The 21,388-nt window shown below is 40.3% G+C and overlaps 1 protein-coding gene across 1 annotated transcript; it reads left to right on the top strand.

Moving 5' to 3' along the window:
* Positions 1-257: 257 nt before the first annotated feature.
* Positions 258-20,800, top strand: LOC140232652 (transmembrane protein 231-like). The gene is made up of 7 exons (XM_072312756.1): positions 258-396; positions 3,958-4,124; positions 5,406-5,534; positions 16,708-16,851; positions 17,453-17,534; positions 18,207-18,312; positions 19,835-20,800. Exons 1-7 carry the CDS (start codon positions 258-260, stop codon positions 20,007-20,009), a joined length of 942 nt encoding a protein of 313 aa, XP_072168857.1. The 3' UTR covers positions 20,010-20,800.
* Positions 20,801-21,388: the final 588 nt, after the last annotated feature.

Genomic DNA, 21,388 nt, shown 5'->3' with positions numbered 1-21,388 from the left:
TTGTTTATTTCAGTCAGCTGACTGATTAGTTGCCAATTTGACTATTGGGTTCGTTTATCGAAATTGATAATAAAGTTGAACAGATTTCTAAAGATCATCAACTTAAACCTCAGTTATAACTATAAATAAAGCCATATTCAGAGGTAAGCAATATTTATGAGTATAACATTTTTTGCATTGAGCGTATTTTTCAGGTTTCAAGATTTCATTACTTTCTCGTAAGGCTTAATTCCATAGCAGCCGACAGTGATGGAAAAATGGCGGTCTTTGAGTTGTATTCGAGCCCTTTGCAATCAAGGTACAAAGCTAGTATTTGCACCAAAGCAACCTTTTTCGCCATAGCTGCCTTTCTTTTTACAGTCATCCCTCCGCTTTTACTGGCTTATCGAAGTGAAGGTGAGTAATGGAGCCCAACTGGCACTGGTGCCCGTGTAGATCTATGAGTTGTTGTAATATTAATGTACCTTTAATTGTGTAGCCCCACATACCGGAAATTATGTTGTAATTTATTCTTAAAATGACGCTTGACGCGTCGCGCTGTATACTTCTAAATGTAGTGTTAGAACTCTAATACTGCGTAATTAGATCTACGTTATATCTAGACTATGTCAACATTTTGGTAAAACTTTAGCTAGAGGCTACTAGGCCCTACTACATTACACACCAGCATTTAAATTTTACACCAGTCACTAAAAAACTAAGTCAGTTGCGCGGCAGCTGCTGCTCCCTGCCCTGGCCCTGCCCTGTTTCTACTGGCCCTGCACCCTGCACCCTGAGCTGCGCCCACTCGCATGTGACTCGTCAGCTCGTAGAATCTAATGAATGTTAGACGGTCTAACGTTACTCGTTACTCTCCTCGTTTTATTGACTCCCTACATGCCCTGCCTAGGCTAGTAGTAGTAGTAGACCTAGTAGGCCTATGTATATTTATTAGACATTAGGTAGTTAAAGTAGGACTAGGTCAAAGGAGATTCTCAACCTGATTCTTGTACACAATGACTATTATTTATATTAAAATCATGAGATTTGATAACCACAGGCATAGCGCAGCGCTGGGTGCTGTAAGTAAACCATGGTAACTAGACGTGTTTGGGTCACTGGTGCGGTTAGAGTAGCCAGTACGGCAGTACGCCAGTAGGACTAGACCTCAAGAATTCATGATAAGAGTTGAGGTCTAGCCAGAGACTAGTAGTAGTAGGGTCTGAACTTGACCAAAAAATCGGTCTGTATCTGGTCGTCGGGGATATGTTCCATGGAGACTGTGTTCACTCCATCGATCAGTTTACAGTGGTCAGAAGATGCATCCCAGAAAAAAGGAGGAGGAGCATTCACTGTCACTGACATGATGCAGGTCTGACCTGTACCTGGGGATCCCTCATGAAAAGTAAATTCAGTTGAAAAAATGATCAAAACAGTCAAACGCTACAAAAACCAGCACATAGGCAGCAAAGATAGCATCAACATTTGGCACAAACAAGGTGAAAGCAGGCGCGGCGCTAGGGTGCAATTAACTCGCCAAAAGCTTATGACCTCGAAGCCTCAGTTGCAAAAAGTAGACAGCTTGTGTGCGTAAAACCGCTGGGGAAGTGTTGCAGGACAATCGCAATATCTCACCTCAAAGCCATCAAATGATTAAATCTATACAGCAAACTGAAGAAGAAACTATTCTCTAACTCGTAATGTTAGTTATTTGGGGTTTTATTGAGGATAAACGTGTGAAAATAATGTCGAAACTTAGCTTCCAAAACAGAAAATTTGGTCTCAAAACAAGTGTTATTTTCTCACATTTTCCTTCATTGCACAAAAATGAAACTTCGGTATATGACTTACGGTAGTATATCCATGCTGCTCTCCAAATATCTTTTCTGTATCATTTGGCGCACAGCTATGTCTGGAAAAAATCGAGATCACTGTCACTTGTGACCCACGTAAAATCCATGGCGTAAGGAATACGCAGTCCGATGTATTGGTTTTTGTGCTGCTTGAAACAGTTGAAGCACAAAGCAGGGTTCCTCTCTTGCCCACTCACCACCCTGCTGACCGAAAATCGACCTCTGTCGCATTGCGCCGAGCCTGACACCGCTGATTGGCTAAGCGTGCACTCACCAGTAGAAAACGCATGCGCAGGAGGATGATCTAGTTGTGCATGTCCAGTATCTTCTCTTAAAGTTGGTTGTCTTTTTGCTCTTATTTTTACCTAACTACTAATTGCACAAACACGAGACTTCGCAGGTAGTGAGTCTGGTGTATACAGACTAGTAATATGTTGATCAAATGCATATTCATGCAGGCGCAGACTTGTGTCGGGAAAAAATCGTAACCCTTTCCCACAGTCGACTCAAGCAGAAAAATACACATATCTCGAAAGATACATCAGCGTTTTCGCCCAAAAATCATATGAAGGATGATATATTCATATTTGATATATGTGTGAAGTTTCAAGGGATTTGGTGGTAAAATAAGGGAGATACGAGGAGGTGAACTTTCGAGATTTTTTGTCCTTCCCTCCGCACAGCGCTTCGATGACCGTTAAGAATTCAAAAGCTTTGGCCTCTTATCAGTGAGTTAATTGCACCGTAGCACCGGGGCTGAAAGGATGTTGTTCAATAGATCTAGGGGGATGTAACCCCGGGGCATATCACGTTCGGGCTGGTCGTTGGTAAGGGGGATTGGTGCATTGCGCTGCTGATCTTGCTAATTTGTGGGTTTTTGTGACCACGCATTCAAAAAAAAAATGACTTTTCTAGTTGGTAAAAACTCTTGAGCTTTTACTGTAAAAGTGGATATTTTCGCGCAACTAATTTTTCGTGCTCGGCCGGGTAAGAAGAGTTTGGCATATATTTGATTCCACGGAATCAAGATATAAACTACTAGAGCATATGGCAAGAAAACATATTCATCTGCTTTTATTTTTGCGCTTGTTTGTGGTTTCAACACCGCAAAAATTTCCACTTTCAGTAACCTGCTAATTTGTGTATGTGTGAACCCTCCCAATGATTGACAGATAATATCATTGACAAAATCTTGGTTTGGACTTTTTTTCTTTCTTGGTTTTGTGGATGGGCATATCCAAGGTATCTGAAGAAAAATAGTTGAAAAAATTTAACAAAATAAATACATGTATGTAGTACATTGACATATTCATATGGTCACACAAGTGCTGTATATCACAGTACCATGAAATAACAATCAAGTCAACATGCATTGTATTGCATATTAGTGTCTTTAAAGGACAAGTTCACCTTCATAAACATAAGGATTGAGAGAATGCAGCAATATTAGTAGAACACATCATTGAAAGTTTGAGGAAAATTGGACAATCGATGCAAAAGTTATGAATTTTAAAAATTTTTGTGTTGGAACCGCTGGATGAGGAGACTACTAAGGCTTGTGATGTCATATGAGTACAACAGTATAAAGAAAATGTAAAGAAAATTCCACATATTTTCACTTTTTTCGTATAATAAAAGAGCACTTGACTTGCCTCTTTCTAAAGGCAATGGAAATAATATTACCCATAACATATGTCAGTAACGAGTCAAGCGAATGTGTACTTTTTTCAAAAGATGAAATTTTGTGAAATTCTCTTTATATTTTCCTCATATTGTTGTACGCATGTGACATCATACACTGCAGTAGTCTTCTCATCCAGCTGTGACTGCACAAAAACTTCAAAAATGTATGACTTTTGAACGGATTGTCCGACTTTCCTCAAACTTTCAATGATGTGTTCTACAAATATTGCTACATTCTCTCAATCCTTATGTTAATGAAGGTGAACTTGTCCTTTAACGTACAATAAGTTCCCTCCATCTGCCTTTGTTGGATCCAAATGTGATATTCAATGTAAATCTACAATAGGACTGGTGCATTTTGCAGTTTTCAATACATTCTTATTTTTGTTGTTCATTTTTATTTCGGCTTGCTGCTTATTTCCCTGTTTGTGCAACATAACAGGATTTTGGATCAAACAGGCATTCTATCGTGAACAGCCTGATGTGAAGTTCAAGCACCAAATCCTATTGGTCGTGCACACAGGATCAGTGAAAAATTATGTCACTTGGAGCACATATAAAAACTTCAATCTGCTGGAGCAAGCAAATCTGAGAATACCTCTGATTAAGGTATGTTTATTTTTTTTAAAGAAAAAATTAAGTAACCTAATTAGATGAATCCACCAAGTACCAGTCATTATCTCATCTCTGTGTCCACATGCTTAGAAAATGCTTACCTATTTAATATGTAAGAAGTAAAATGCATGTATTTGTTCTCACTGAATGATCAGTGGAAGAATTGTACACAATGCAGCTGTGTTCACCTTGAATGAAATATTTCTTATCTAATGACTTATTTAGTTATGTTAATGTGGAGTACAATAACAGGCATTGGTTAGTATCATTGATGTTGCATGCCAGCCAAAAAATGATAATAATGATAATAAAAAATAAAATAAAATAAAAATTCAAGCAGATCATTACATTTTACATGCATATGTGCATGTACCTCATGTGTGTGATGATACAGTCATCCTTGTCTTCCTTATCACTGACGAAAGTTAAGTGCTCTAGGTTTTAATGTTCTTTCTTGTAGCATTTACCTGCTTTTCCACCCTTCCAACTTTATTTGATGCATGTACTCATATTCATTCATTTTCCTTTGGAGATAAAACGAAACATTTGATTTACGTCAATTTCGCGAATCACTGTTGGACCGCAAATTCATTTACACGCTAAAATATCTCCAACTGACTGGCATTAGTGCTCTTATGATAGCTTTGGTGTGAAAATTGCGAAAACATCATCTTGTGAAAATGTCTGTGACCTCGTCATTCGCGAAAATATCCGTATGCAAAAAATAACAGCTTATGCAGTATTTTGCTATTGACTCAAATGTCTTTAGAGTGACAAATTTCATGAACAGCAGGTACAATGTAATGTGATGGCTCTTATCACTACAGTTGAACCTCTCGTATCCGGACAAGTCGGGACCGGGGCTCATCCGGATAAGGGATTTAGCCGGATACGGGAGACTCAATGCTTATGTACATATACATACACATGTACTGATGTAGCCCACTGTAGTACCACATGTAGTAATGTGTATACTGCAACCTTTTCATTGTTACACTCAGTAACAGACCCCAAAATAGAGGTTCGTGTTTGCAAGAATGAAATCATTTTCTTTTATAAATTCTTGGGATGATTTACCTAAATAATTATTAAGAAATGTATCAAGTATATGTAATTCATGTGTGTTTGTGTAGGAGTTCTCAAGGAGTTGGGAATCCCCCTTTCCTCCCGTAATTATTAAAAAAAAGATTAAAAAATCACAGCGAGATTGCGTCCGGATAATAGAGAGATCCGGATAAAGGGAGGCCGGATAATAGAGGTTCAACTGTATTTCAGTCCAGGGAGGAAGACACCAATAGAGATGGAAAGAACGATAACTTCCAGTTTTCCATTGAGATGCCAATCCTGGGTTCAGAGGATGTCCATGGAGTTCAAGTCATCTTCATCTTTGACTACAGATTATATGTAAGTGAAAGATTCAAAGGCAGCACTTCCTGAGCAGGATCAAGTCAAAATTCCATAATTGCTTCTCTCTGTGAGAGACAAATCTAATGTGATGGTTAAGAAATGACAATACCATAAAAGATTAATAAAGAGTTGAAGTATCAAGTATTTTCTCACATGGGGAAAACAAATAATTGTTTTTGTCTGTGGGTTGTATTAGTATCAGTACTATCTTTTTTTCTTTTTTTTTTGTGGGGATGGGGACCATCTCGGCTATGACTTGATAATGAATATTAATGTTTTGTTAATATTTCATGTAGAGAATATAATGAAGTGCCAAGTCACAAAATTGATAACAGATGGCAATGTTTTATGTTTTTGTTTTACACTGTCTTTTATGATCAAAGAAAATTCCTTCAGAGCTTTTCAAATCTCTCCGAATCTGTCCAAAATGTTACAGCTACAAACTTGTATATATACCCATGATAATAACAAAGCTTGAGCAATTTGATACCGTATAGTAGCATTGAAAGTATATATTTTAGATTTGATGCTCTTTCTTTTTCACTGAAACATCAAGTTGCTCCTGATGGGAGGAAGATCCAGTACCGGTAATTCATATAATTGTATGTTACCATGACCATTATGTAAAAGAATACATCCTTGATAGCAGAGGGAATATATTGTACAGTGTGTCTACCTTTTAGGTCATGTTAATCAGTTTGGATGAGCCACTTTTTACATTGAAATATTGAAAGGCATTAAATTTTGCATGGTGTGGTAAAACTGTTGACCATTAGCTTGCCACATGTGCAGCAGCACATTGTAGATTGATCAAATTTTCTCACTGTCATGCAGTCATCATTTGTTTTATAGCTATTGATCTTGACAATTTTTTATGCCTCCGCAACGAAGTGGCCGGAGGCATTATGTTTTTGGGTCGTCCGTCCGTCCGTCCGTACGTCCCGTTTTGTTTTTGGCGATATTTCAAGAACCGTGTGGTGGTTTTACATCAAACTTGGTATGAGGGTATATCCTTGGGGGATAATACTTTGTGTGGATTTTAGGGTCACAGGATCGAAGGTCAAAGGTCACAGGTTATTTTGTGAAAAAAAAAAATTGAAATTTCATGTTTTTCTCCATACCTCGCAAATGGTTCAAGGTATCTTCATGGAACTTAGTATATATGCTTGTACCGATGGGCAGTGATTATCTAGGGAAGTTGGGGGTCATGGGTCAAAGGTCAAGGTCAACTCCTCAAAATATCACTACTTTCCTTAAAATGCAATATGCATGAAGGTTTTTTTTTTTCAACTTGATGTATGGCATGTAGTACCCAATATATATTTTTGGGGAAGTTTCTTGCCAAAAGGTCAAAGGTCAAAAGGTAAAAGGTCTAGTGAAAGTGCTAAATTGCACTTTTTCCTCCATATCTCGAAAGTAACTCAAGGTATCATCATGAAACTTACATATTTATGCATGTTCTACCTAGCAGTGATTCTCTGTGGAACTGTGAGGTCAAAGGTCAAAGGCCAGGTTTAGATAATACTTGTAGCGGCAGAAGTGTGATTTTTCCTCTGTATTTGACTTATAATGCCTACACTCATTCAGAATAATGAGATGTCAGTAGAGGAGATCTGATATGTATATAGTTCAAATATATTCATAGAGAAACGCGGGTCATAAGGGTTATGACAGAGGTCAAAAGAGGACTAACCGTGTCAAGATGACGGATCACTAAGGGGAATCTGACCGACCCAGTGCACTTAGTACCACTGTCGGCATTGTTTCAAGTAGTTTCACTTCTAGAAATCCTTTTTGATATAATTTGTATAGAGAAAAGGGAGAATTGGTTTTAAACAGGCAAAACTTCTGACACTTCTTCACTGTGCAACTATCGGTGATAGAAGGCAGTCGGAATCAACGAAGCAGTGGAGGCTGCAAAATACAGTATGGGACTGTATGGCAACAATTGACTGGGGTTCTCAAACAGTTGGTAAGTTGAGATAGAAGTTTAATACTTGTTATTTCAGCCACATATCAATAGTTGTGCTAATTCAATAGTGATATAAAAAGAAATGTTTGTTGTCATTATAATTTGGTATGATTAAAAGTGTGTACAGTTGTACAGTTGTAGTAGTAAAGCTATACAGCAATTTGTCAAAATCTCAGTTATTTGAAGGAGATTCACACACACACATAATTCCATGCATTGTTATGACTGTATTATGCAATGATTATAAACACTCTGTCGACATTACCTAGACAGGTAGTTTATATAATGATTTGTAGAAGGTTATGAAGTGAACCCTTCAGAATGATGAAGTTATAAGACTTTGTCGGATTACATTGTAAATATCATTCAGTTCAAGTGTTATGTTTATGTTCATTAATTACTGTACTATAATCAATTAAGGTTTATTAGTAATACTAGCCAAGTATACACAAGGTGAGCTATAACGACGCTTGTGTACCATTTGCAGTAGGCATTTACAGTATAATTAAAGTGTATATATATTCCTTTGTTACAGTAAACCACTTCACCCATGAGACACTTTCAAGACACTTTCAGGACACTTCTCTACGACACTATACTTCATCACATCACTTCATCCCACGTTCGAATCTTAAGTTCACGTCGTGATACACATTGGTGTATTTATGTCCAGTTGTGATTCTTCAAGGAATGTTTTGATGAATCGATCATTAAATCAGGACAGGCCTGGATTATTGATTCAAGCAAACAACGAGTTGGACAGTGTTTCATTATTTTCTTGACGACTGGTCGTGTGCCGGTGATGCAACAGTGCGTTTACAAGAACGAACCCCACCCAATGTAGTGAAGCTACATTTGAGTTTACAACTTGTTTTGATTTCAGTTTACAAGTGCTTTGAACTAAAGTTTTCAACTGGCTTTGAACGCTTACAACTAAGATGGAACAATCTAACCCTGTTGATACAACAATGGAGCAAGTGACAGCGCTGAAACGGTCTTGCATCGGTCACCTAGGAAACCTCACAAGGAGGTATAAAGAGTTGGAGCAGCTCTTCGTGAATTATGAAAATCAGGATGCCGTGCAACACAAATATGATCAGCTGAAAGGAATGTTTCTTCTTTATGAGAACAAGTACCATCAATACATTGCTCTGCTTAGTGGAGATGAATTACAGGACGCTATGCAGCAGTTTGAGTCGTACAAGCTTAATAAGGAGGAGTTCAACAAGTGGCTGTCTGGCTGGATGGAGGAAGTGACGAAACAGCAGAATGGTGGAGACGACGACGACGATGGGCGCCGATCTGTGAGGTCGATCCAATCAGCTCGTTCCATCCGCACTGCGAGTTCGACAACGAGTAGTATGAAGCTCCGCGAGGCCAGGGCAAAGCAGAGGCTCATGCAGCAGAAGCTTGAACAGCTAAGGGAAAGGCAGAAACTGGATAGAGAAAGGCTCGATCTGGAAGCGCGCATGGCCGAGATGGACATTGTTAATGAGAAGGAAAATGCCGACCTGGAAGCTGAATTCTGGGCACAGGAAATTGCAGACGAAGGCAATTCAGCTAACATCGCTGCAGAGAGAGACGTAGAATTCGGTAACGTAGAAGTACAATTACCTAACAATCAAGTAGTACATGAAAATGTTCGTGTCGAGAGTGAGGTGTACAAGAAGACTCTCGATAGCAAGAAACCAGGTGATGAAACTGTTTCTACAACACAATTGTGTAATATGTTGATGTTGAGTATGAATATGCCAAAACCAGATATGATAACATTCAATGGCGATCCAATCCAATATTGGAATTTCATGAACAGCTTTGACATCAATGTAGCAAGTAAGATTTCCGATGATCGCATGAAATTGATGTATCTTGTGCAATTTTGTGAAGGTAAAGCTAAGGAGAGCATTGAGTGTTGTGTGTTGATGGACCCTCACATGGGTTACATGAAAGCCAGGGAGATACTGGCAGAGCAGTACGGGCAACCACACGTGATCACGAATGCATTGATGAGAGAAGTGTTGGATAGAAACCAAATTCGACCAAACGATGGAGCCAAGCTCGTGGAGCTTGCTCGTCAAATGCGCAAGTGTGAAATAACCTTGACACAAATGGGTCACACTGCAAACTTGAACAGTAGTGAAACTCTGTTGAAGATACAGCAAATTCTCCCAGTGCACATGCAAGTGGACTGGGCAAAGCGTGCTCAGACAATGCTACGATCACGTGTGGAACCCAATTTCTCTCACATGACGGAGTTCATAGAACAGCATTCACAGGTAGCCAGCAATGTCTATGGCCAGAACATAGGTAAGTCCACGAGAGACGTTAGTCAAGCAAAGAAAGGTGGTAGGTCTTCTAGTGGTACTAAGAGACTGACTTCCTTCTCCACTCAAGGCTGCGAAGAGAGCCAGCCAACGAAAAACAACACAGAGCGGCCTAGACGTAAATGCCCATTGTGTTCTCAGGACCATGATCTGTTCAAGTGCAAGGACTTCCTGGCCAAGACGCAGAAGGAAAGGTTGCGAGAGGTGAGGAGGAAACGATTGTGTGACAACTGCCTGAAGCCGTCTCACATTGCGAGTGAATGCAGGTCTTCACAAAGGTGTAAAAATGATGGCTGCGGCATGAAACATCACACCCTCCTTCACTTTCAACGGGACAGGAGCAGTGTCAGTAACCAAACTGGGGCCGGCGCCAGCAACAATAACCCTCAACCTCAGGGTACGAATCTTTCAACGATTAAACAAGGCAAAGTGTGTCTTCGGGTGCTCCCAGTCAAGGTACGCGGAAATGGGAAAGAAGTGACCACCTGTGCGCTTCTTGACCAGGGAAGTGATGTCACCCTGTGCGATGAGAGACTGGTCAAGGAGCTAGGTCTCAAAGGGTCGGCAAAGGAGCTTGAGCTAACAACAATCAACCAACAGAATCACAAAGTAATGAGTGTCGAAGTCAACATGACTGTTACCGGAATTGGGAAAACTGAGATCATCCAACTTGACTCAGTGTGGACGGTCAAAAAATTACCAATATCGGAGAGTAGCATGCCGCATGCCGAGGATGTTGAGAGATGGACACATCTCAAGGGGATAGAACTCCCAAACATGGAAAACAAGGAGGTCATGCTGCTAATTGGTGGTGACGTCCCAGAAGCGTTCTGGGTACTGGAAGAACGGCGAGGAGGAAGAAAGGATCCATACGCCATAAGGTCACCACTGGGTTGGACCTTGATCGGACCTACCAACAATATGAAGAGGAAAACTGACTTCAAGGTGAATTTTGTCCACAACAAGGATGAGCAACTCCAGCAGCAGGTGGAGCGATTTTGGTACATGGACTTTGGGGGATCCACACTTGGTGCCAAAGTGGGAGAGTCCCTCGAAGACAAACGAGCGAGATCTAAAATGGACCAATCCATCACCAAGGTCGATGGTCACTATCAGCTGGGTCTTCCATGGAGGCATGAAGATCCATGCTTACCAGACAACCTCACACAAGCAGAGGCACGGCTGCAATACCTCAAAAGGAGATTAAAGAGGGATCCCCAGCTCCATCAAAGGTACACAGCTACCATGGAGGGATACTTGGATAAGGGTTATGCCAAAGAAGTGGAAAAGACGGCCCAAGGAGAGCCACATGATGGAGACTCGCGGAACTATAGAACCAATAAGACTTGGTACTTGCCTCACCATCCGGTACTTCATCCAAGAAAGCCAGACAAAACACGGGTGGTATTTGACTGCGCAGCGCAGTACAAGGGCACATCACTCAACAGTCAACTCTTGCAGGGACCAGATTACACCAATAGCCTAGTTGGTGTGCTGACAAGGTTCCGGCAAGAGAAGATAGCCTTAGTCGCCGACATAGAAGCCATGTTTCACCAGGTAAGAGTGACGCCAGAAGACTGTGAAGCGCTTCGATTTCTGTGGTGGCCTGGTGGAGACTACACTAAGGAGCCGAAACACTACAAGATGCTCGTCCACCTGTTTGGTGCCACCTCATCCCCCAGTTGTGCGGGTTACGCCCTACGCAAGACAGCAGAAGACAACCAAACAGACGAAAATGAGGCTGCTGTCAAGGCCGTACAAGAAAATTTCTATGTCGATGACTGTTTGACATCAGTTGGCACTAAGGAAGAAGCAGTGAAACTATGCGCCGACCTGCGAGAGTTGCTCTCGAAGGGAGGATTTCGACTCACCAAATGGGTGAGTAATGATCACGATGTTCTTCAGACTATCCCTGTATCTGAAAGATCAACCTCAATCCTAGATCTGCATCTCGATGACATGCCTGTTGAACGCACATTAGGAGTACTGTGGAACGTTGGAACTGATCAATTCGGCTTCAGAGTGTCTGTTAAGGACAAGCCAGCAACAAGGCGAGGGATCCTCTCTGTCACAAGCTCCCTGTATGATCCTCTCGGATTTGCAGCACCATTCATCTTGGTAGCCAAGATCCTGCTGCAAGACATCTGTGCGAAAGGTCTAGGATGGGATGAAGAAGTAGGGGATTCTGAACGCATGCGATGGCAGCAGTGGCTGGAAGAGTTGCCCCAGCTGGAGAGCATCACCATAGACAGATGTCTAAAACCAACGTCGGAGGTCAGTCAGTATGAACTTCATGCATTTTGTGATGCATCTATGCGTGGATATGCTGCAGCAGTGTATCTCCGCACTACTTCTACTGATGGAAGCATCAAGTGCACCTTCGTCATGGGAAAGACCAGACTGTGTCCATTGAAGACGATGACAATACCACGACTAGAATTGTCGGCGGCAGTACTGGCATGTTCATTGATGGAAGTTGTCAAGGCAGAACTCAAGCTACCGATTTCGGCCACTACTTACTGGACAGACTCTACTTCAGTTTTGAAGTACATACGCAATGAGAGTAGAAGATTCCACACATTTGTTGCGAATCGTATCACAAAGATCCAAAGTGTATCTGACCCATCTGAATGGCGTCATGTGGACACCAAGTCAAATCCGGCTGACGATGGATCAAGAGGACTTCAAGCCACAGAGATGACAAGTGACTGTAGATGGATATGCGGTCCAGAATTCCTACAGAAACCCCAAGAATGCTGGCCACAACCTCCAACTGACTTGGGTGAAAACGATGACCTGGCAGCAAGCGGAGAAGTTCTCAATGACCCAGAAGTCAAAAAGGGTCTAGTAAACCTGACAACTGCTGATCCTGTACAGAAGCTCACAGAACGGTATTCCACATGGAATGGCCTGAAGAGAGGCGTAGCATGGATACTGCGGTACAAGGAATATCTGAGAATGCGGGTGTCAGGAAACCCACTAGCAAGACAGATGAGACACGACCTCACAGCGAAGGAGCTGGAAGTTGCAGAGCTTGAAATTGTTAAGCACGTTCAAAGGCATGCTTTCCCTGAGGAGATGGGAGTAAGAAGCAAAGCAGATTCTGTCAAACTCCAGCGGTCAAGTCGTCTTGCAAAACTGAATCCCAGTGTGCATGATGGGGTGTTGAGAGTGGGAGGGAGACTTGCAAAGGCTCCACTCTCAGATGATGTGAAGCATCCACTGATATTACCACACGATCATCATGTGACAAACTTATTAGTCTCACATTTCCATGAGGAAGTAGGCCACTCAGGGGCGGGGATGACTTGGACAGCCTTGAGGGAGAAATTCTGGATACTTCGCGGAGGAGCAACGGTACGTAAGGTGATCGGGAACTGCTTCAAATGCAAAAGGCGAAACTCCCCAAGAGGAGAACAGTTTATGGCCGATTTACCACGAGAAAGAGTGACCCCGAATGCCCCACCTTTCACCAATACGGGAGTGGATTTCTTTGGACCGTTTCAGGTTAAGAGAGGAAGAACCCAGGTGAAGCGATACGGATGTATATTTACCTGCTTGGCGTCGAGAGCAGTACATCTCGAAGTAGCCCACTCATTGGACACGGACTCATTTATAAACGCTCTGAGGAGGTTTATCAATAGGCGAGGACGTCCAAAGAAAATCCACAGTGACAATGGTACCAACTTCAAGAGCGGGTATCGTGAGCTGAAAGAAAGTCTCACACAACTAAACTCCCAGAAGGTCAGAAGGTTTCTGACACAAAAGGGCATAGATTGGGAATTCAACCCCCCAGGAGCCAGCCATATGGGGGGAGTCTGGGAGAGGGTCATACGGGCTGTGAGAAGAATCCTGTCAGGCCTTCTTAAAGAACAGTTGGTAACAGATGAGGCACTCACCACGTTGATGACGGAGGTTGAAGCCATCTTGAATGCCCGGCCACTCACCCAATTGAGTATGGACTCGAACGACGATGAGCCACTTACACCAAACCATCTGCTTCTGTTGCGCCAGAACCCCTCCCTACCACCAGGAGCTTTCTCGAAGGAGGACAGTTACCATCGGAGGAGATGGCGTCAGGTCCAGCACTTGGCAGATCAATTCTGGAAGCGATGGGTAAAGGAATACTTGCCGCTCCTACAAGTTCGCCAAAGATGGGCAAAACCCAAAAGGAACTTCGCCATTGGTGACCTAGTGCTGTTGGCAGATGACAGCAGCTCTCGTGGACACTGGCCCATGGGCAAAATTGTGTCCACCTACCCCGACAAAAACGGTCTAGTCAGGCAAGTGGAGGTTAGAGTCGGCGCAAAACACTACCGACGTCCTATTTCGAAGCTCTGCCTGCTTGAAGCAAATGAGTAATAAGAATAATATGCGATTCTTAATTGTCACAGCAGAGACTGCCGTGATACGTAGCTTTCAGTGAAGGCTTTTGATTGTTACATTTGTTGTTTGATTTTGTACACAACATGGTACATTCATTAGGCAATATGTTTGTGCCTATTTGATTCAAGTTGATTGTAATTGTAAACTTTGCCGCTAGAATTAGTATTCATGAGAATGAGCAACTGGAAGAAGTTAGCTCATTGGGGCCGGTTATGTAGCGGCAGAAGTGTGATTTTTCCTCTGTATTTGACTTATAATGCCTACACTCATTCAGAATAATGAGATGTCAGTAGAGGAGATCTGATATGTATATAGTTCAAATATATTCATAGAGAAACGCGGGTCATAAGGGTTATGACAGAGGTCAAAAGAGGACTAACCGTGTCAAGATGACGGATCACTAAGGGGAATCTGACCGACCCAGTGCACTTAGCACCACTGTCGGCATTGTTTCAAGTAGTTTCACTTCTAGAAATCCTTTTTGATATAATTTGTATAGAGAAAAGGGAGAATTGGTTTTAAACAGGCAAAACTTCTGACACTTCTTCACTGTGCAACTATCGGTGATAGAAGGCAGTCGGAATCAACGAAGCAGTGGAGGCTGCAAAATACAGTATGGGACTGTATGGCAACAATTGACTGGGGTTCTCAAACAGTTGGTAAGTTGAGATAGAAGTTTAATACTTGTTATTTCAGCCACATATCAATAGTTGTGCTAATTCAATAGTGATATAAAAAGAAATGTTTGTTGTCATTATAATTTGGTATGATTAAAAGTGTGTACAGTTGTACAGTTGTAGTAGTAAAGCTATACAGCAATTTGTATGTCAAAATCTCAGTTATTTGAAGGAGATTCACACACACACATAATTCCATGCATTGTTATGACTGTATTATGCAATGATTATAAACACTCTGTCGACATTACCTAGACAGGTAGTTTATATAATGATTTGTAGAAGGTTATGAAGTGAACCCTTCAGAATGATGAAGTTATAAGACTTTGTCGGATTACATTGTAAATATCATTCAGTTCAAGTGTTATGTTTATGTTCATTAATTACTGTACTATAATCAATTAAGGTTTATTAGTAATACTAGCCAAGTATACACAAGGTGAGCTATAACGACGCTTGTGTACCATTTGCAGTAGGCATTTACAGTATAATTAAAGTGTATATATATCCCTTTGTTACAGTAAACCACTTCACCCATGAGACACTTTCAAGACACTTTCAGGACACTTCTCTACGACACTATACTTCATCACATCACTTCATCCCACGTTCGAATCTTAAGTTCACGTCGTGATACACATTGGTGTATTTATGTCCAGTTGTGATTCTTCAAGGAATGTTTTGATGAATCGATCATTAAATCAGGACAGGCCTGGATTATTGATTCAAGCAAACAACGAGTTGGACAGTGTTTCATTATTTTCTTGACGACTGGTCGTGTGCCGGTGATGCAACAGTGCGTTTACAAGAACGAACCCCACCCAATGTAGTGAAGCTACAATACTATTTTACCATTTGATACTGAAATTATACTTTTTCTCAATACCTTGAAAATTACTCAATGCATAAACTTATAAAAGGGTCAAAAGTCAAGTAAAAATCATCAGTTCCCCCAAATACCTGCACTCTGACGTTTTAATCATTCATCCAATTAAACCTAGTTCTAGGAAAGTGAACATTCAGCACATTTGTGGCAAACCTGTCATTTTAATATTTTGCCAATTGTGTGAAACTTTCATCACACATTGTCAAGACATTGTACTATAGACCTATTAGGAGAACCATGCATTATGGCGGAGGCATACACCAGTCGCCGTAGCGACATTTCTGGTTTTTTCTTTTTCTTATATTGTGTTTTCATTTTCTAGAGTCAAATGCAAAGTACGACTGTATTTGAACTTTCCAACTAAATCTGACACTAGAGGATTAGAACATTGAAACTGAAGGACACCTCATGGGTGCATGAAGGGTTAGCAATTTTGATATGTAACAGAATTTTCACGTAATGGTATATAACTGAAAACCATTAACCCATTGAAGACTAGTCCATCTTATCAAAAGATAAAATGGATTTTAAATTTCCTTACCACACAGGCTGCCATAGACCTTACAGTTGAAATCAACCATATAATGGATTTTAACTCTTCATAAAACAGGGCCTTGGACAGGTGTCTATGGAAAATGCATGTTATAGCATCTAATCAGTTCGGTCCTCAAGGGGTTGATTTTCTCAACACTCCGGGAATTATGACCAGTAAGTGCTTACATGGGAATGTCAGTGTTTTTTTTTTTTTTTGTTTTTTTTTTTAATAGTTTTAGTAATGTAACCTCCTAAACAGCAAAATATGGATCAGATTGTGTGTTTTTCCTAAATACAGTCACCCAAGTATAGGACTGATTTCAAAATACACCATTGCCATTTTGAATAAAAATGTAATGCAGGTTGTGTACTTTCACATAATTGCATGCAGAGATTCAGCGAACTCCGCATGGAAGCCATGGCATATATAAGCCATTCATCAGCGATGTCAGGAGCTCAGCTTAATGCAGATGGGGATCTGAAGCTGAGATTACGACAACCTCTAGCCCATAAAGGCCTGGACACCAGATACGATGTAAGCTTACATCTGTGAAGGCCATGCCTAAAGAACTTTGTTCTCAAACTACTTTCTCCATTGAAAGGAAGGAATGCAAAGTGTATGTCATCAGTTTAATTTCAGTTACTTTGATGCCATTGATTATCAGAACACAAGGAAACTTGGTTTGGGAACATTGTGTTCACATGCAAGAGTTTATCAGTGCCAAACAAATGTGCAACCTTTTAACCCGTTGAGGATGAGTCCCGAGTAAACTTGGGCAGGTGTCTATGGGAAATGCGTGTCTTAGCAAAATCAGCCCGTCCTCAACTAACACACCGTGACTAAGGAGAGACATTACAAATACTGATTTGATTGTTTCACAGTGCACTGTAAAAGGAAACCAAATGACATCTCATGACTTGTTTGATTAATGAATTTCAAATCATTCCTAATCCCAGCGTATTGTATAGATATCATATGGTTTTTATGATAGTGCATTCTTTGTATATTTTCATGAGTTTGTCATGGATGACCTAGGTGAACATCAAAAGCAATTTGATTATGGCATTTTACTTCTTGATGAGTTTCTGTGCACGTAATACCTGTGTTTATGTGTATCTACCTATTTACATGGCAGGTTCCTATCATCAATTCCGACAGTGTGTTTGCAGAAGATTACTCTTTTTCACACATATTTTCATCATATCAAGAAAGAAATGGTAAGTACCCAATGATAAATTGGACACAAACACGCTGATTTTATTGATGTTTCCCTTTGCACAATATTCCATGATATAGGTAGGAATGAATGCTTTCAGTTATGTCTGCTTGACATAGGAATGATGATTCAAATGACATGTGTGTGACTGAAATTATAGCTGTACTCTTCCCTGTCTTTCTGAGACATATGTCGAAAACTCTAGAACTCAGAACAGGTGCAGTGCACCAGTGAATATTACAAAAACGGTGTAGGTAAATGCTGATAAAACATGAAAAGATGGGATAAACTAGTGTATCTACTGTAGTGCTATAAAAGAAATGAAGACAGGACACACCAGGGAGGCATTTCATGAAGCATTTGGTCAGGTTGTTTTGTGTTTTTTTTTCAGACAAACTGTTATAAGCTACTGAAGTCCTTGCATCTGATTGGCTGAGAGCAAATTTGTTGAGCAAAATGCTTCATGGAACCCCCCCCCCAAAAAAAAAAAAAAAAAGTTGTATATGTCTTGATTTGCAGTTTGAAATATACCGCTGTGTCTCTTGTCATCTAGTACCAATCTTTCCTCCATACTGTGTACCACTGAACCCAATGTCCTTCACATTACCTCCCATCCGCAATTTCTCTCTCTCTCTCTTTTATGTTACAACCACACTTTGTTTTTCTGTTTCAGTGACAACCCGCTTTGAGAGTGATTATCCAGTGTGGATAACAGGCAGAGGATCGGAACAACCTTTTGTGATTTCAGGAAGAATTACCTATCCCGAGGAAACCATTGTATATCCTTTTTAAATGTCTAGTCACTATGTACAATGTTTTTTTGTGTATGGTTTATGAAATGCTGACATCATACAGTTCAAGTTTATCAGTTCCATTTAGGTCTAGATCTAAGTACGGATTGATTTATGGAACAAATAGTATGGAATATTGAGAAAGTGATGTTTGCTTAAAGGGTAATTACCCCCCCCCCCCCCCCCCCCAATATGTGGATTTAGTGGATGCAGCAATCTTGGTAAAACACATCAATGAATTTGAGGAAAATCAAACAATCTGTTAAAGAATTATTTAGTTTTAAAGCTGTGGTGCCACCATTGTTGGACTAGAAGGCTACAATGTCATAATAGAGAAACACAATACAATGTATAGGATTGTAAAAAAAAAAAAAAAAAGAATAGCAAGAGAAATCCACATATTTTTTTTCCACTTATCTAGCATGATAGAAGAGCACTTGGACTCCCCTCCTTCACAAGGCGGGGGCACGATAAAATTACCCAATCAAAAGCTAGTAATAAGTAAAGTGGATGTGTACTCCTTGTAATAAGATTTAATTTTATGGTATTTTCTATCTATTTTTTTTATATAATCATTCCACTACTGTGTCATCATGAATTGCCGTAGCCTCTGTATCCACTGATAATAGCACATGCATGTAATCAAAGCTTGTTATATATACATAACTTCTTAACAGATTGTCTGATTTCCCTCACACTTTACTGTCTACTATTTTGCATTCGCTGAATCCACATAATTATGTGTATGGGATGAGTGCCCTTTGACATTTCAATCTAGCTTTCTCTTTTTTTCTGTTGTTGTTAAAGGGAACACAAACCCAAAGAGCAATGTGGATTGAGTAAAAGCAGTAACATTAGTAGAACACGTCAGTGCAAGTTTGAGGAAAATCGGACAATCGATGCAAAAGTTATGAATTTTTAAAGATTTGGTGTTGGAACCGCTGGATGAGGAGATTACTAGAGGTTATGACGTATGAGAGGACCACAATATAAAGAAAATATAAAAGGAATTCCACAAAAATTCACTTTTCTAGCAAAATGAAAGAGTTTTTGACTAACCGCTTTCAGAAAGCAGGGGGAATAAGTGCTACCCCTAACATATGTCAGTATCAAGCTGATGGCATGTGTAATTTTCATGAAAAATGAATCTTTATTGAATTCCCTTTTTATTTTCTTTATATTGTAGTCCACTCATACGTCATAACCTCTAGTAGTCTCCTTACCCAGCAGTTGCAACACCAAAATTTTAAAAATTCATAACTTTTGCATCGATTGCCCGATTTTCCTCAAACTTTCACTGATGTGTTCTACTAATATTACTGCTTTCACTCAATCCACATTGCTCTTTGGGTTTACTTTCCCTTTAATGACTTGATGTGTGTTAATAATCAGGGCTTTCGATACTATAGAAATCTGAAGTCATGGATACTTTAATCCTGTTTATAATTTCTGCACCCAAATAAGACAACGTGAACGTGAGGTGGACTGTTTTGCCTTAACTCCAGTGCACCTACATCCCCGGCTTCTGGCAGGTCATCAAGTTTGGCTGGATCCAGTACCTCTCTGTCCTCCTCCTCTTCATCTTCCTGATGGAGCGCGTCAAGAGCTTCGTCTTTGAGAACCAAATCGTCAGCACGGTCGTGAACAAGCCTTTGCTTGAGACTTACAAGAATCACTTCAACTGATCACGACTCCCTGAGTATCAAACAGAGTGTTTATCCACTGCCTACGAGGACCAGATTCTGCTGTGTATTAATTACACTGTATTATGGAGAATTAAGATTTTCATCCTTGAGATCAAGAGAGCATGGTAGGTGACTGAAGCAGCAATGACCGTGATAACATGCAGTACCTACTTGAATTATTGCTCTTGGTTTTGAAGTCATATTTTGCTTGAGGACAAGTCCCGGCAATACTCGGGCAAGCCTCTATGTGAAATGCGTGTTGTAGCAAAATCAAACCATCCTCAACAGGATAATAGCAATCTTCACCATATGAAGAAGACCAACACATACAGTGTATACTTCTAAATTGTGTATCATTAAGTTGTCACTGCAGTTTTGTTCATTGATTCTGGGCTTCTCCAAAATGAGATTATGATTCATCTCAGTGAGTTTTATGGGATGTAGTGAGCAAAAACAAATAGTTATTTCCTGAGTTTTCACAGCAATCTTGGTACCTTGGTGTAAAGTTAATTTCCTGGAAGATTGGTGTTTGAATTCCCAGCAGGCATTCACAGTGCATCATTCTTAGGCCGGATGTAGGATACCCGCTAGAATATCTGATTACTTCTATTCTGTGCACCTGTAGTCGGAAATCAAATTCTTACAGCAAAAGGAAAAGATATTCTGTGAACTAGTTAAATGGAACTACATGTATGTACATATGTAATACACCTGTATTGGACAGTACTTTTGAGTCTTTAAAAGAAGATCCTCGGTTGTGCACCTGTTGCATACATACAGAATATTACATCAGTGTGGTCTGTCTTGACCCAAGCATGAAAATAGATACTAATTAATTGCTGAAAGTCTGCAGAAGAACAAGCCACATATAGACGAGACTGCCAGAGAGAAGAAGGCAAGGTTCTTAGTAATTATCGTGTGTACCTCTGACAACCAAAGTAGGCAAAATGTTGTTGGGCAACAAACTGTTTTACCCAATAAGGAACAGTTAAAGGGATCGTACAGTTTTGGTTGAGACCTAATTTCAGGTTTGTAACATTTTTTTTTTGAGATGATGAGAAACATCTTATGAAATATGAAAGAGCAATTCAATGTTTATTTGATGAAAATTGGTTTCGAAATGGCTGAGATATCCAAAAAAGAGCGATTCTAATAAAGTGTGGGACCCACACTTTATTACAAGTGCTTTGTTTTACTTTGTTTTTGGATGTTTCAGACATTCCAAACCCGATTTTCATCAAATAAACTTTGAATTCCTCTTAAAATGGTATGCTCTGTACTATATCAAAAGTGTTTTCTTGGTATCTTGCAAAAAGTTAAAAGCCCAATTCTCATCTCCACCAATACGGTACCATCCCTTTAATTTGAAGGGGGGGGGG

This window comes from Diadema setosum, chromosome 9, assembly GCF_964275005.1.
Source record: "Diadema setosum chromosome 9, eeDiaSeto1, whole genome shotgun sequence".
NCBI classification, from domain to species: Eukaryota; Metazoa; Echinodermata; class Echinoidea; order Diadematoida; family Diadematidae; genus Diadema; species Diadema setosum.
The sequence above is the reverse complement of the archived record's forward strand: the minus strand, read 5'-3'. Positions and strand labels throughout refer to the sequence as shown.

What these genes read in the sequence shown, in the direction of transcription:
- LOC140232652 (XM_072312756.1), top strand. Translation starts at nt 258, where the DNA reads ATGGCGGTCTTTGAGTTGTATTCGAGCCCTTTGCAATCAAGGTACAAA. An exon ending in TCTTTGACTACAGATTATAT is followed by an intron (nt 5,535 to 16,707) that starts GTAAGTGAAAGA and finishes AATTGCATGCAG; the next exon opens with AGATTCAGCGAACTCCGCAT. An exon ending in ATCATATCAAGAAAGAAATG is followed by an intron (nt 17,535 to 18,206) that starts GTAAGTACCCAA and finishes TTTCTGTTTCAG; the next exon opens with TGACAACCCGCTTTGAGAGT.